At 41.9% G+C, this 17,020-nt stretch overlaps 1 protein-coding gene across 1 annotated transcript in view; it reads left to right on the forward strand.

The window, feature by feature from the left end:
- The window catches only part of LOC311054649 (adhesion G protein-coupled receptor E3-like), a gene marked incomplete at both ends in the record, with an annotated part of 34,144 nt that overhangs the window by 17,076 nt on the left and 48 nt on the right, over nt 1–17,020 (forward strand). Inside the window, 2 exons of the mRNA XM_084070653.1 lie at nt 1,395–1,494; nt 16,990–17,020. The exon at nt 16,990–17,020 is cut by the window's right edge and continues 48 nt beyond it. Of these exons, the coding sequence (XP_083926779.1) occupies nt 1,395–1,494; nt 16,990–17,020 (131 nt within the window). The remainder of the gene's footprint in view (nt 1–1,394; nt 1,495–16,989) is intronic.

Consider the following 17,020-nt stretch of genomic DNA (forward strand, 5'->3'; position numbering starts at 1 on the left):
TCATTGTCCAAAAATGCATTCCCAAACCCCTAAAGCGTGTAAAGAACTATAATACCTATCTCTCTTTCTCTAACTCACTCACTCACTCACTCACTCACTCACTCACTCACTCACTCACTCAATCACTAGCTCTCTCTCACTCACACTCACACACACACACACACACACACACACACACACACACACACACACTTGGTCTCATAAGATGGAATGCCAATTCATTTTCCTTTGCAGGGGATGGCATCTCCATGAGGACATAGCCTCGTTTGCCCCATATCTCATTAAAACACGGCATGATCAACTGAAACCAGACCCAGTGTTACTTGTTGAACCACAGATGTATCGTCATTATTATACTATTAGCTTTCATCATCCTAGCTCATGCTGTTTGTGGCCCTGCTGACAGTGTGCTGTGGAGAGATAATCAGGTGCAGCTACCAAAAAAAGTTAGCGTTGCTGACAGGCAGAAACCTCATATCTCCATATTTCAACTTTTTTTAAATGTTTTTTTCATAAATTAATGCCTTACCTCGCCATACTACAGTGTCACACAAAATGAGCAAAAATAGCCGATCTTCAAGCTCACAGCGATGCAACACGTTGTGAGCTTATAGAGCTGCAATTTTTTTTACATTTTATTTAAAGTGAAAGTCGTTAAGTCTGTCTGTGGGTAAATTTTGAACCAATGAAATGTATTAACAAGAGCATGTAACTAAGTTGGATCCATTGGAACACAAGATTATTGTTTCCATTTCCTGAAAATTAACAGTTTTGACGGCTGACAGCGACAAAGCTGATAATGGTGATAAGCAATAAGGCATAGCAGTGGTGGATGCCATTTTGTTAATTTTCTTAAAACCTCTATACTTAGTAAACTACTGTAGTGCTGAGTTGACCAGGGTTGGCTCTGTACTTGGTCCACTCTTTTCCCCCCTCTATTCACCAAAAGTCTTTGCCGGAAAAAGCCTTTAGCAACGTGGCGTGTTGTGAGCTTGTAAAGCCGCTATTTTTGACGAGCATGGATTCTAGGATTCAGGTGGTTAACTATGAAAGTGTAAAAATCACCCCATAAGAGCCTATTTATACATTCAGAGGATACAGTACATGGAATTATCACCATTCTAATGTGTTCCTCAACTATCTAGGGCCTAGATAGTTGAATATGCATTCTGTCAAAACCTACTACTCTATTTTCCTTCATAATCATACTGATAACAACCCTACCGCTCTCTTTGAATGCGTAAGCGTGCGCGTGTGCGTTTCTACTGTATATGTGTGAGAAAGGAAGAGAGAGTGACTGTGTGCATTTAAATGGCTGTTTAACGTGGTGTAGTAGCTGCTCAGATTAGCTGCAACATTGCACTCTGTCTGCTTGAGTGCTTATTGTGTCCCAGTTGAGTCCAGTGATGCCCACAACGTGGACCTGACTGCCCTGGCACGAGCCACCGAGGATACAGCCAACAGTCCCACACTGAACACTGTCTTCTCTTCAGCGTTATACTTCAATGGACTTGATTTAAGACTCACTATAAATGGCAATTTCTGTGATCTAACTTACTGTTACAAAAGGTGGTTTGGGTGGGCCTAGTACTGTAGCTGAGACAGTTGGTTTCCTGTCTCTCTTCTGCGTCAGTGGTTCCCAAATGGTGTTTCAAGGTACACAGGCCCAGGTGTTCCTTGGGATTTTGTGACTACCACAAATTATTATTGCAATATTTATAGCTATACAACAGTTGTGAATTCTTCTTTTTTTTTCATCAGTACAGTTCCAACTTTGTACTTTGTATCAGAATATTTCTCAATACAGAGGCAAATTCTGTACCTTAATAATATACATTTTCAACCTGGCACCCCTACGTACTCTAGGCTACATGTCATTAAAGCGGAACATTTGTAATAATTATTTTTTTACATATTTAAACATGTAAATGAAACACGCCACTCAACACATTGTGAGCTCGGCTATTCTGACTATGAATACAGATGTGCCTTGAGATTTTCACTTGCCCAATAGTGTGCCTTGGGCACGAAAAGTTTGAAAACCACTGCTTGCCTTAGACTGATCTGTCTAACACTCACAATTTCGTAAGCAAGTGCAATGTATCCTCGTGAGACGAAATGTCACTTCATTTTCCTTTGCAGGGGATGAAATCTCCCACACGAGGACAGATTGCACCATATCTCATTAAAGCACACTGTGATCAAGTGAAACCAGACTCACAGTTACTTGTTGAACCATTGATCTATCATCATTATTATACTATATTACAACAGACTGTTGTTGAAGAAGCCCTCTTTTCTTTTGCGTTATATAGTTTGTTGAACTTGAATTAAGACAGAATAGCAACTGTGATTTCACTTAAGACAGTTTGCATGGGGGTGCCTGGTAGCTCAGCCAGTTGCATGGACCATACTTTATACTTTCAATCTCAGAATAAAGCATACAATGCCACATGTATCTTTGCAGGTGTAAAACTCAACGCAATGACACAGCACACCGTTTGTTTTGGCTCCTACTGTAATAGCTTGTGTGAAGTTCTTCACAAATGCTCCAATATCGCAACATAGTCTTATAATAGTTGCAGGTGCAATTTCACAAAACATGCTTTTGATGTGATGTAATATGATTGAATGATGTGTGCTGAATTAGGCACACATAATTATTTGTTGTTTATTTTGCTATTATTTAATTTAAGGACTGACATAAATTTTATACTACTGCTACTTATGTACAATGTTCCACCCCTGCTCAGCTGCAGTCATAAAATAAAGATGTTAACTGAAATACAATAGCGCATGCATTGCGGAGTGGATGTGGGAAGTTGCATATTCAATGACAATTATAGTTTCAAGACAATGTCTCATGAAAGGTTCTAAGATTTATGTTGGCTCTCAGGTTGATAAGGTCAGCTAAAATCCGTTGTGCCATTTAGAATAGTGATAAAATAACCAACAAGGAGAAGAAGAGAGAAAAACGAGGGGATAGCATGGTGAGGGTTAAAGTGTCTCTCGCTCTCACTTTGCTCCTTGCCATTACCAGCACACTCGGTTTCCATGGAAACACAGTTGCAGCGCAAAAGTGGTGAGGCTGGTCGGTTGAAGGAGCCTGTTGGGTAAACAACATTGCGATCTGAGCTGAATACATTGGGTATGCAGTGTGCGCCAGAGTTTGTCTAAATGTCTAAACATCAAGCCGAGGTCACGATGAGTCCATAGCACAATGATAGATGAAAAAAGGGAGTAAAAAAGGAAAGTGGAGTGGCTGAAAATCTAGCTAAAATGTATAAATGGACAACATGAAAAAACTAAATATGCCAAGACAGTTTCAGCCAACAGCTGTTTCTCATGCATTCTTAAGAAAGTTTGACTTTCATCATAAGATATAGATGCATCTCACCGATTTACACTATGAAGTCCTGAGTGTTCATTTCACTCTTGAGCGTGTACACAACCAAATGGACCCTTATTTGTTCTCTTTCAGAGTGTACAAATGTAACCAAATGGACTCTTATTTGTACTCTCTCACTGTTAAATGAACACTGAGAATGACACCGATGCGTACGTGTGTACAGTATATAATATGACAAGACATGAAAACCAATTTCAATCACATGCATTTACACCCGGAAGCAACTCAGTAACAACCACAGTTTGCCGGCACCCAAACTTTAAATTAAAACAAAAAATTCCTTGCTGAAGATCTCCTCAACGGTGGCAGCTAAGGTGAACATTATTCCTGGCCTTCTCTCAGTCAATTCTAACAGTTGGTCCGGCGATTGGAACCAGCAACAAGCAACCTTATGGTCAGAGATCATATCATCTCACTTTTAGGCTACTGTTGGATCTAACCATTCTGCAGTTCCTCATGAGATTGATTGATTGATTGATTGATTGAATACGTTATTAACAGTTTGCAAAAAGTACAGGTGTGCATTTATACAATAATGCTAAAAGGATAACACAAAAAGCCCTGAGGGCTTGTTTCCATAGCGGTCCTGGATAAATATTTGGAAACATGCCGGTGGTCGGACACACACACACACACACACACACACACACACACACACACACACACACACACACACACACACACACACACACACACACACACACACACACACACACACATTATCAAAGGAAGGGTTGCTTTTGATTGATGTTGTTAATGACAAAAATGAATATACTGTAGGCTACATAAACATAATAGTACAATACATACAGTATTTGTCAAAAGGATAATAAAACACGCAAAAACTTTTTTTGCATTATTACAATATTGTCGGCCTATTCACATGTTCTTCATGTGCTTGACATTGAACTCATTTACATCATCAAGAGTTCAACCCTACCAAGGCACTGCATAAACACACCCTTAGGGTAGTGTATGTGTTTAAAAAGAAAAGACAAATGGCTTGTTATCATGCATATCAGCATATTTCAATCACTTCTGCCCATCATCACATGAATGACAAAACTTTTACACATTATGCAAACGTGATAATAAAGAATTGTTGTTTAAGAGATAGGCCATTTATCCATGACAACTGGACAAGGGTTAAGCTGCATCTATCCTGCAATGAGTGGAATTTTTCAATCATTCTGTCACCTCTTGAGGTCAAGAACTGGTCAGCTGGTTATAGTTTTTCATTTTAAGGATTAAGCCTATTTATACTTTGTTGTAATCTCTTGAAGCCAATCTATTAAAGGAGCACTTCACACATCTATCTTTGTCCACCGCCCACCAATGAGGCACAGAGTGAGTAGACGGAAATGGTGCATTCTTATAATTAGCATTAATGAGGAGAGAGGACAAATTATATGAAAAATATGGGTAAAGTGCTCATTCACCCATATTGTGCACAGGAAGCTTTCATCTGTTTGTCATTTCTGTTCACAAAAAATATATTTAAAAATATCTTCAATAAATGTTTTTGAATTGGCATTTCTGCTAAGCTGCAATCCTGATAGGGTTGGACTAATTTGATTTACATCCTGACTGCATGTGACTGCAAAAGCGAAAGGGATGTCCAGGTGGGAAATCCTCTATTTTCTGCAGATTTTCTATGTATTGATTGATAGGTGGAAGCATTTACATGAGCCAACAGTCTGTCTCAAGAGGCTGGATGTGTCCCTCAATGAAAAAAGTATTTTCCGAAGAAAAACGTGACATGATGGTCATGCAACAATGTATTAATAAGCCCTTAGGGCCACATTTTCTTCATCATGAACTGAATCTTGCCAGACTGTTATTAATTAATTCATTAATTAATTTAATGCATTGTGACCTGTTTCAACGTAAGAATCAATGTCGGCATGGTGGCACGTGATACAGGATTTCTTAATCAATAAACATAAACATGCCATTGTATTACAGCTGTGTATTACAGTAAGCAGCGGCGGCAAAACGTTAACGAGAGAAGCCATTGAGCCACTACAGTTCCAGAGCTATGTTGGTTCACCATTAAACAGAGAGAGAGAGAGAGAGAGAGAGAGAGAGAGAGAGAGAGAGAGAGAGAGAGAGAGAGAGAGAGAGAGAGAGAGAGAGAGAGAGAGAGAGAGAGAGAGAGAGAGAGAGAGAGAGAGAGAGAGAGAGAGAGAGAGAGAGAGAGAGAGAGAGAGAGAGAGAGAGAGAGAGAGAGAGAGAGAGAGAGAGAGAGAGAGAGAGAGAGAGAGAGAGAGAAACAGTGATACATTACAGTAGGATTACAATTGGGAAAATAAAGGTTTGACTAGGATTAGGAACTTGGGGGTTGGGGTTAGGGGTTATATTGATTTATACTTGTTGAGCATCTGAGTGTCAGTTCACAACGCATCGCGCTGCAGACGTGAGAGTGCAACCAAGAACAACGTGGCTTTAGGGTTGGGGTTAAAATATTGGAAATAATTATGAAAATGAATACGTCTTAAAATTCTCGAGTATGCGTGCGTGCCTTCGTGCATGCAATACATTCTGTGAGCGAGGGGGTGAAATCATGACAGCAGGGAGAGAGAACAAAATGAGAGAGAAAGAGGGAAATACATGCTAATTGAGAACAATCACAGCTCTAACTGTCTTGTACATGTGAAGGGGAGCAAGGTCTCCCTCCCACGCACAAACACATGCACGCCATGTACACTAAACACCTTCCAGGGTCTTTCATAGTCCCAGTGCTGCATTCACAGTTTGATTCACAACCTGCTGCAGAACTATCCACCTCCCACACAACCAAAGACTCCCCCTTTCTTTCTGGTCCTGCATCCTCTGTTCATGTACACAAAGTGAAGGATGTATTGTGGTGGTTGAAGGAGACGAGGCAAGGTGGGAGAACCACTGGTAGAAGGGAGAAGGAGCTCAAGTGAGCAAGGATGTTTGAATTATTGCAGCGCAGCTGGCCATGTGGAAAGCTGCAGCATACTTCAAAGGAAGTTGATTTTATTTTCCGGGCTTACCGAAATTGAACAAGTGCTCTGCGGGACTGAATTTCTGAGTTTTATATTCAATGCGGCTTCTCTTTGAGTGCTGGAACAGGGATTTTCCCACCTGATCTCCACACTTTGTTTTCATCACCCTCTGAGATCTCGCCATTGCTGGTGACAGATATTCTCATCCATGAACTGTGCATGCTAGCTCTCCATTAATTATGAGCCATCTGTTTGAGTTTGTAGTCTCTCAGAGAGGGATTCTAGAGGTGTTCCTACCCCCTAACCTCCTCAGACAACCTTTATGCAAATGTTATGCTGCCAGTGGAAATAAAACATGTAAATCACTAGCATCTTGACTTTCTTTCTTTTTACCCTTTCTTTATTTTTAACCCCCCCCCCATTTAGTCATTATGCCAATTTATTCCTCCCAACACACATTGTGTGTTGTCACTGCTCGCCTACTGACTTACCTGCCAGTGAGGAGCCCACCGGGAGGACGTAGAGCCTTCGTCCTACTCCTCCCTTCCAACACTCCCCGCTGACAGGTGCCGCCCGCCCCCCCAGCCCGTAGGATTACACGCAGTAACAATCGCCCCGCTTCACTTCCCCGAACATGGGCCAGTTGTGTTCGTATAGACGCTCGACAAAGCCGGATGCACCACGATCGATTCGAACCCACATCATGGTGGTGGGTGGGCACTTTACCACTGTGCCACCCGAGCGCCCTAGCACTTTGAATTTCTAACAGTCACATGCAATGTTAGCGTTATGTCATCTGCGGTGATATTCAGCTAGTTGGAAAAGGTGTAAGAACTTTGGCAAGGCAATGCATTTGTTAATTTTCTCCGCAATTATGTCATTTTGCTCTTACGACCTCCCCTTTTCCGCAAGCCTGCTGCAGCCTGTAGTGAGAACAGAACCATGAAGATGCATGGCAGCTTGATAACTTGAAATCTACTGACTCTGTTGGTATAGAATTAGTTGTGTGCTCTTTCATGCTCCCCATATGATACACCCTACTGATTTCGATGACCACATGACCTCTCCTGTAGTGCCACCCTTAGGCCAAAACGTATTTGCACACAAGATAATCGCAGAACCTAATGGGTACATTGTAATGCAACTTGCTGGGTGCTTTCATGCACCCTGGATGAGGCTCAAAGCATCACCCTTATGTGAAAATGTACAATTTCAGCCAAAATTGAATTGACAGCTTGCCATGAAAGTTGCTGAGCACATTCATGCACTGGGGGGGATGAACCTTAAAGGGATGGTTCACCCCCAAAATAACTTTTTTTCTATGGATACCTACCGGAGACTCCGCCGGTCATCAAATTATTGGCTTAGGAATGCGACAAAAACAAAAAAACTCCATGAATTCAAAGCTTCATGGGGTGTGTAATTGATAGAAAATAAGTCATTGTTTAGGTGAACTATCCCTTTAATGATTTGAGAGACCCCTTGGCGTTTTCTCTGGTACCATCCAACGGCCAAACTTGACAGATTGCAAGGTGCACTGATTTTGGTGACCTCGTGGCCCTTCCTGGGTGTGTTATCATAAATGTCTACTTACCTCTAGCCATTGACCAGATGGGACTTGGTTTTATGGGACTTGGGTCAATGGTTTTAGTTTTAGCTTTAGTTGTTGAGCCTGCCTTTGCTTAGACCATTAGTGGAAACACACCAAGTATATAGCTGCATTCATCTGTAGATTTGTTTTCACATATGGTTAGTTTGCACAAAGGTACATACTGTAGATAAGATATAATACTGATGCATACCAGTTTTGTCTTCCTGCAGAGATATACATAGGAAGTTTACTTGATGTTCCGTATAGCCTTATAATCACTTCGCCATGAATAATATTATATTTCCCCCAATTCTGCTCATCTCTCTTTGCACAATCCTTGTTGCTGATATCTTGTTTTATTATGTATTATTTTTTATTTCACATGATACATTACAGTATTCTTATTATTCTTATTATTCTGTATATTGCATTAATGAGGCAGAGTTTTGCGGACATCTCACACCAACATTTTGCTGCTCTACCTGTCCTGTATGAGTGAGTGACCAGTGAACCCAACTTGATACTTGATCTCTCATATTGTCAAAGCAATATGAAATGATCTTTTCTCTCTCTCTCTCTCTCTCTCTCTCTCTCTCTCTCTCTCTCTCTCTCTCTCTCTCTCTCTCTCTCTCTCTCTCTCTCTCTCTCTCTCTCCCTCCCTACTCTTCAACACAGTATATATTCATTGCTTCAAGGTCCCTAGTAAACCTTCACTTCAGTGACAGAGGACCAGAACTGTTGAGGGGAAAATATTAATATTATTCCATAATTAGCCTTCTGCAAACTGCAAAATTCTATGGCACTATACAGCCTCTTATAATTGCTGTTGCAAAACAGCAATTATAGTATTTCTCGATCTCACCCAGTGCCATTAAAGATTTACAAAGACAAGAGAGATATTAGGCAAGGTTGGGTAACACATATCTGCACATAATGCATGTTGCAGTTAGATGTTTTACACACACACACACACACACACACACACACACACACACACACACACACACACACACACACACACACAATGTGATGAGGGAATCAGGTGCAATAATAAATGATGCATTAATGCAGTGTGCATGTATGTGTGCTTATGTGTTACATACATGTTTTACAGCGGTTAATAATGACCGCCATACAGTATGTTGCAACCTTTACCCCCATGTATTCAAGAAAGGTCTGATGAAATCCTTAGTGTTGTTTATCCATTTGTAACTCTGAGAGTGTTTAAATGTAACCAAAGTCTTAGTCAACTCTCAGAGTTAAATTATCTCTCCGGATTTTACAGTGTACAGAAGCCAATGCCCCATTGCAGTTTAACAGTGTGCCACATATCTCAAGGCGCACAGGTCTGTCTCTCACTCGCCCCCCCATTCCCTTTCTGCCTTTTTCTCTCAGTAACGCGTTCTCTCTCTCTCTCTCTCTCTCTCTCTCTCTCTCTCTCTCTCTCTCTCTCTCTCTCTCTCTCTCTCTCTCTCTCTCTCTCCATCTCCCATCTCTCTCTCTCTCTCTGTGTGCTGCTGAACCTACGGCGTTGGCAGAGGATAAAAAACTACAACAAAAATCTCCCTCTCCATTTGAAGCAGCAGGACTGACATTTGGGCGACGGAAGTATTAAGCGGGGGTAAGGTGACGAAATGCATGATGTTCTTTAAGATACTTTATTGTGGTGTAATTCTTGGTCTTGGCGTGAGAAATTGCGCGGCTGTGCTGTGATGTATGCAATTGACAGTAGGCTATATCGTCTACAGCGAGCATGCAGGCAGGCATCCGCTCAGAGAGCACCTGCACTCGACTCCTTGGTGCAACAGCATCCCATTATGGACGATTTCATGGGCTATTTTCTTGGTGTAATGGCTTTTATCTGTTATAATTTGGAGCTGGCGTTATGTTTGAGCAGACATCTGTACTGGTTTCTACGAATTGAATACACAGGACCCCAATGGAAACAAGCCATAGTGCTTTCTTGGGGTTTAATCCTTTTAGCATCCTTTTGTATGAAACTGTACCTCTGTGATTGATTTTTTTGGGGGGAAACTGTTAATAAAGTATTCAGTCGACCACAGATATATTTTTTGGCATACTTTAGGTGCTGAAATATGGATGATTCCGTTCGTTATAGCCTATACATCTTTTTTTTGTTGCTATACTTCGATTTCGAACCATATTGTTGTCCATTTATTTAATGCTCGGCAGAATGTGGTTATGGTTTTGGAATGGCAAAGCGTGTGTGTTTGGTCGTGTGGTGACATATAGCCTACGATGCAAGAAGAGTGTGCGACAGATGTGCGAGATGGGATTTAGTATGGAGGGCGGAATCACGCAGGGGATAATGCTGCTTGTGTGTGTGTGTGTGTGTGTGTGTGTGTGTGTGTGTGTGTGTGTGTGTGTGTGTGTGTGTGTGTGTGTGTGTGTGTGTGTGTGTCCAGACAGTTTTAGAGGGTGAGTGCCTCAGCTCTGTAACAGTGGGGAATCACTGCTGGCTCTATGCTGTTGCACGACGGGCGTTTTATCCGCCAACGAGTCTCTCTCTCTCTCTCTCTCTCTCTCTCTCTCTCTCTCTCTCTCTCTCTGTGAGAGAGTGAGCGCGCGCGCGAGAGAGAGAGAGAAACTATTTTTCGGTAATGATTGTAGCTCACGATTGCCAGGAGCCCCCCCCCTTGAAAATAGCAGATCTACAAGCTCACAATGCATCACATGTGAGCTTGTAGATTGGCTACTTTCAAATAGCCAATGTATAACTGGAGAGGCTTCTTGTGTTGCATACCGCCGTTGGTATTCGGTAATAGTGCAAGTATAGTGACTGATTATGCACCGAACGACCCCCCCACACACACACACACACACACACACACACACACACACACACACACACACACACACACACACACACACACACACACACACACACACACACACACACACACACACACACACCAACCCTGATCACATTTGTCGCCCACACATCTCGACATGAGCAAGATCACACAACCAGCTCACTTTCTCTCCTCTGCGCAAAATCAAACCCAATATTATAGGCGATGTATTTATTGATGTTAAGAAATGAGCAACCAGTCATATGGTTGTAGACTTGTAGGAATGTTTTTAATTAGCAGACCAATAGCCTGCCCTATTCGATCGAAACAGGTAGCAGACAAAATACAAACCGATAAACCATATTCCAACCGTGCAGTGCAGCACTTCAGCACCATGGACAGTTCATAGTGCTGATAAAGCGAAAACGGGCAACTGGAAGACATATGAGCTCCATGAGAATGGCATGGTTCACTAGGTAAGATCTGCCTGGAGGAGAATATTCAATGATATGCCTTACATAACTTGTGGGCTATAGGTTTTCTTTTTCATCGCAGTGGGGAGATGAATGTCAAGATTTTGTAGTCCAACTGGAAGCTCTTTGGGTTTAGAATCAAATCAGTTTCAAATCAAACGTTTATATTGTGACCAAATCCATAGAAGTAGGTACTGTAAGCAGTCGTCTGCCAGCTATGGATCGGCTACATGTAGTTATTTTAAAGAGTTATAATGACAGAAAATTAAATATTTTGCAATTTCAATATCACACTAATAAAAGGCTATGCCGATTTTATGTTAAGGTTTACAAAACAACTCCAGTGAATAAAATGTGTAAACAAATATTTGACAGCTGATGCCCACATACTATCAATTATTGTTTTAAGAGTGGAATCAATACATTTGAGACAGAAAAGATCTTCAATCCAGTGAACTAAATCACATTAATGTAATTGATTAAATGGATGACAGGGGGTATTATATTTAGACTATAAAAGACCAGAAGTAAATTGCATAAACATCAACTTAGGAAGTCAAAGCAGAGAGGGCAACTGAAGTCAATAGATGCTGTGCTTAGGTTAAAGACAGTCAATGAGCCAATATCGCTCCTTTAGTCAATGGTCAATCAATAGTTAATCAGTGGCACATCAAACTTAGCTCCCAGATGATAGAGTGTTTGCAGGGAATACAATGCAGTGAATACATCTTCGGGGCATCAGTAGAGAAAACAAACCTACACTTTGTCCATTGTCTCGGAGACCAGCCCCATCAATCAAAAGAACCAACACTGGAACACATAGTACATTTACAATCTGTCTCAGGCTATGTACTCCATCATGTGATCCAATCTTTTATCACACCAACACACCGAGTCTACCTTCTGTCTCTCTCCCATCTCTTATCCATTTCTCTTGCTTGTATCCCCTCCATGATGCGCGCGTGTGTGTGTGTGTGTGTGTGTGTGTGTGTGTGTGTGTGTGTGTGTGTGTGTGTGTGTGTGTGTGTGTGTGTGTGTGTGTGTGTGTGTGTGTGTGTGTGTGTGTGTGTGTGTGTGTGTGGGGGGGGGGGGGGGGGGGGGTCACAGTCAATGGCGATCACTGGTCGAAGCCTTCCAGGAAGCTTGAGAGAAGAAATCAGTAGGGTGACAGGCCCCAAGTGACCAGAGTAATGACCACCCATGTATCCAAAACCCTCTGCCTTGTCAGTGATATGTAATCGTCATCAGAGCAGACAGCTGTCGAACTACGTTACCCACAATTCACCAGAATGGTAATGTGTCCATGGGGCTTGTGCCCACAAGAGTGATGTTTTACAGGAAATATCAGAGTTGTGTTTATTTTTATTTTTGTTGTAATTTTTTCGGTACATACTTTTTTTTCGGTCATTCATTTACACATAATCCCCCAATTTATTCCACCTGTAATGGAACATCTTCCTTATTTCACTTTACTGCCTCTAGGGGGCATAGTTCTTCCTTTTTCTTTTAAGTTTAGTACCTCCCTGTCTCCAGGGGGCGCTGCTTATGTTGTTGAGCTGCATGAAGTGACCAGACTTCCTTTATGCCCTGAAAACAGCAAGAAAAATTGTTTGTTGAGTGTTGTTAGTGATCTAAAGTCATCAGTTTGTTTATACCCCTTTGAGTGGCAAAATAAGTAAGTAGGCATATCATCCAACATTGTGATAATGTATATTGAGGTGTACTGTTCATCCTTTTTGTGTTCTTTATTGCCATGTATGGCATTACAGTGGTGAAATTCAGGCTTCGGCCTACCTTGAATGTACCTGTATATTCAACATTTACTTACTACAATACTTACTTAACTGACAATGCTTATGCGGAACATTGACACTTAACCGGCACCTTTCACCGTTATAGCGCTCCTTCAGCACCCGCTGCTTAAAAATGTCTGCGCTTTTTGGCGATAGTTCAGTCTTCTTTCACTTTCTCCCCGCCGTTTGGTGCCCCTCCCCCAAGGTTGGTGCCCTGTGCTTCAGCGCTAAAAGCCCTTGCGTTAATCCTGCACTGGTTACCTGTAACAAGCCGTTTGTATTTTTATGTTAATATTTGCTTTTCTCAATTTTGTGTTTCAGTTTTGTAATTAAACCAGTCCATATCCAACAACTCCCTGTTCCTTGGAGGATTACAATTACAAGGGAGAGTTTAACTGGCTGTGAAAGCCCAATAAGGAGTCACATTGGGTGTAACAGTACACCACCACTTGAACTTAACACCTAATCGTAGGCCTAAATCGTTCAATTCTTAGCCTTTAATTTACTTAGTAGTATCCATTCTATTAGGTTGAGTGTATAACAGGGCAGTGTGGGTAGTAAAGGTTCAAGACAGAAAACAGCTATTCCATCAATCAGCATCATGTTTAGGGAGTTAAATGAGATGCAAATTAATTGTCTTGCCCAACTGCAAGGCAGTCGGGTAGTTGTACTGCTGATTGAATAATGAATTGGAACCATTAGCGTCATTAGGTTTTCTGTGACCCGGGTGCACTGAAGGGCCAGAGACTTTGTGGTCCCACTGACGTAATTAAATGGCCTAGTATTCGCATGGCGGTCAAATGAATGATGCAGCAGTGAATCGCTCTCAAGCATATGGCCAATAACAAATGCTCGTACAACACATATCGCTTCAAAAACACAATGTGCATTATCCCTGATTCCATGTGTAAGCGAATGTAAAATCAACATCTGTGTCTATTTCTTGTGTTCATTCATGCTTTATTTTGCATCAAATCTAGTGTGATGAAATACGTTTTTATGGTGTGGCTCTGAGTGAGCCATTTAGAAGCGTCTACGTGTCTGTGTCTGTCTGTGTCCAGTGCTAATCTTGCATACCGCTGGACTGATCAGCACCATATGTCTTGTGCAAACTGCCAGAAGGCCAAGGAAATACATCCTGTAACATCTTTCGCTTTGTATTTGTATTTTTCAAAATTCTTCCCAATATATATTTTTTTGCCATTATTTTAAAGGTCTCAGATTCACCATTGTGTCGTCTCTCCATATTTGGGCAAGACTGACGTCATCAATATGATGTCATCAACATGACATCAAAGATCCACAGAGAGCCACTAATAGATTATGTCTTGTTATACATATGAAGGTACAAATGTATGTTGTTTTAGAAAACTAGAGTTTGGGCCACTACGAGGCCCTCACACCCATGTTGCACTGCCGATCCGACCGACACGCCTGAGTTCTCAACGGGCCTGAAATTTAAGGCTCGGCCCTAACTGGGCCCGACTGGGCCGGCCCGAGGCTCGGCCCGAACCCGAGTATTACCGTCATGTTAGGCCCGAAAGCCCGAAAAAAAAACGAGGGGAGAAAAAAAAAAAAAAAAAAAAAATATTATTTTTAATTTTTTTAATACTTTTTTAAAATTATTATTCTGTTCTGAATGTGTATTTATCTATTATGAAGATGGCGCTGAAGGCGCTGACGTTAACTTACACTGTGCTGATTTAAATTTAGTTAAATGCTTGTATTTACGCTGGAGTGTCTCTGCGGGTTGTGAACGCTCCGCCAACCCCAGCTGATACGTTCAAGATCTGACGACGTAAACATTGACACATGTGTAGTGTACTGCGTGTATGCACGTTCTCGCGCGTGGCTATATGGAAAGCTCACTCCTGCGTTCTTCAATTGATTTCTGAACGAACCTGACCACTGAATGTACCGCTATTGTTGAAGGCTGGTGTAGACCGACTTTATTTGCCGTGGGTTTTTGTACTGGAGTCGCAGAAATCACTTTCTGTTTCTTTTTCCTCGGTAGGTTTCACTGTTTTAAAATACTTGCTTAAATGTGCACACTTTGCAGCTGTTGCACAGATATCTCTTGTATCCTCTCATTATGTTTTTGAGCTCCTAATTATTTTGTTTCCCCAAATTCGACTTGTAAACAAGCGGTGAATGAAATCAGAAAACGCTCGTCCCAAAACACACTCGCCCCAGGTCTAATCCGGCGGCCTCTGTCCGAAATGAATGGGGGCGAGTGTGCTTTGGGGCGAGCGTTCCGATGGTAACCGGAACGCTCGCACCAAAGCACACTCAGAATCGTTTTTTTTTTACTCTCTCTCGCTCTGCTGCCTGAGCCCTCCCTGAGCAGCACAGTGCAAGTTAACGCCAGCCAGTCAGCGCCATCTTCATAATAGATAAATACACATTCAGACAGAACAGAATTAAAAAATATATTATTTAAAAAAAGAAAAAAAAAACATTAAAGAAAACGTTTTTTTTTTTTTTTTCATTGAGCCCGAGGCTCGGCTCGGCCCGACCAATTAGCATACTTTTGAGGCCCGGCTCGGCCCGAAAACGTCGGGTCGGGCCGGGTCGGGTTCGGGTAGAATTTGAGAACTCTACGACACGCCCATACAGTATATGGAGATCTCTGCATCCTTGTTCCTTTTATGCCCATATATGGAGATCCCTGATGTCATCAGTAGTATATGCCCATATATGGGCATGCCCCCTTTTGTGCCCATATATGGAGCTGACTGATTTGTTTGCGCCTGATGCCATGACGACACATTGTGGTTAGACAACACACTCCATATTTGGGTGTAGCTGCATTGAGAACTTCTTAAATGGTTATGGCTGAGTCAGAGTGACATGAGTGTGACGACGTGGTTTGCCGGCGGCTCGTCCACCGGCCGGTCCTCCCTTTAGCAAATTTGAATATAGGATGAGATGTGGTTGCTTTTCTGTTGCAGTGTTTGGTTGCTTATATATTGATAGATTTGTTGGGTGGAATTCTGCCTGGCTCACAGCCAGTAGTTTGTCAGACTGACTCATTCCCACGTACTTGCTCATTTTGTTCACTAATCATCATAGTCACTAATTTTCAGTGAAGGAATGAATCTTTGCTGTTACTGTCAGCAACTCTGTCATATAGGTGCAAAGTTAGCCTCACCTGACCCTATGTGTTATGGACCATCTATATAATAGTTATCTAAATAATGTCTCGAATTTATTTAGGCAGAGCAGAGCAGACCTGTAACCCAGACTATCCCAAGATGTCTTTGGCCTCCGCCAGCATCCCCCAAAAATCAATTACCTTAATCTACAGTGACGGATCACACAAACAACTTGCACCAAATTGATCGTTGCAAGACTGTTGTCTCGCTCAAGGTTCAAGAATCAAGGTGTTCTTTATTGTTACGTCTTGAGTACGGGTACACAAGGGCAGCAATAATAATAATGATAATAATATTAATAAGTGTAATAATAATAATAATAATAATAAACATATATATACTAGCAGGAATCAACAAGAATGAATATCAAAGAATGACAGCTATATTAACAGAGATTGTTTATTGGTCCTATAGCATTTTAGGTGCTTGAAGGTGTGCAAGGTTTTTACTTCTAAGTCGTAAAGGTTTATCTGTGCCAGTGTCCTTGGCAGTATTTAACACACAGGTCGAGGGCGGGGTGACTCTGTGCCCTTGGCCCATTAACGTTTGCACACCTATATCTGTAGATCCTCTCAGCGACCCCCGCCACACACACACACACACACACACACACACACACGCACACACGCACGCACGCACGCACACACGCACGCACGCACACACGCACATGCACACGCACACACACACACACACACACGCACACGCACACGCACACGCACACGCACACGCACAGACGAGGCAGCCACAGAAAAGCCCATGTGTTTAGTAACTGTTTAACAACAGCTACGCCGTCAGTCCTGGCAGCCCGTGGGAG

This window comes from Gymnoscopelus microlampas (assembly GCF_963454915.1).
Source record: "Gymnoscopelus microlampas genome assembly, chromosome: 11".
Lineage (NCBI taxonomy): Eukaryota > Metazoa > Chordata > Actinopteri > Myctophiformes > Myctophidae > Gymnoscopelus > Gymnoscopelus microlampas.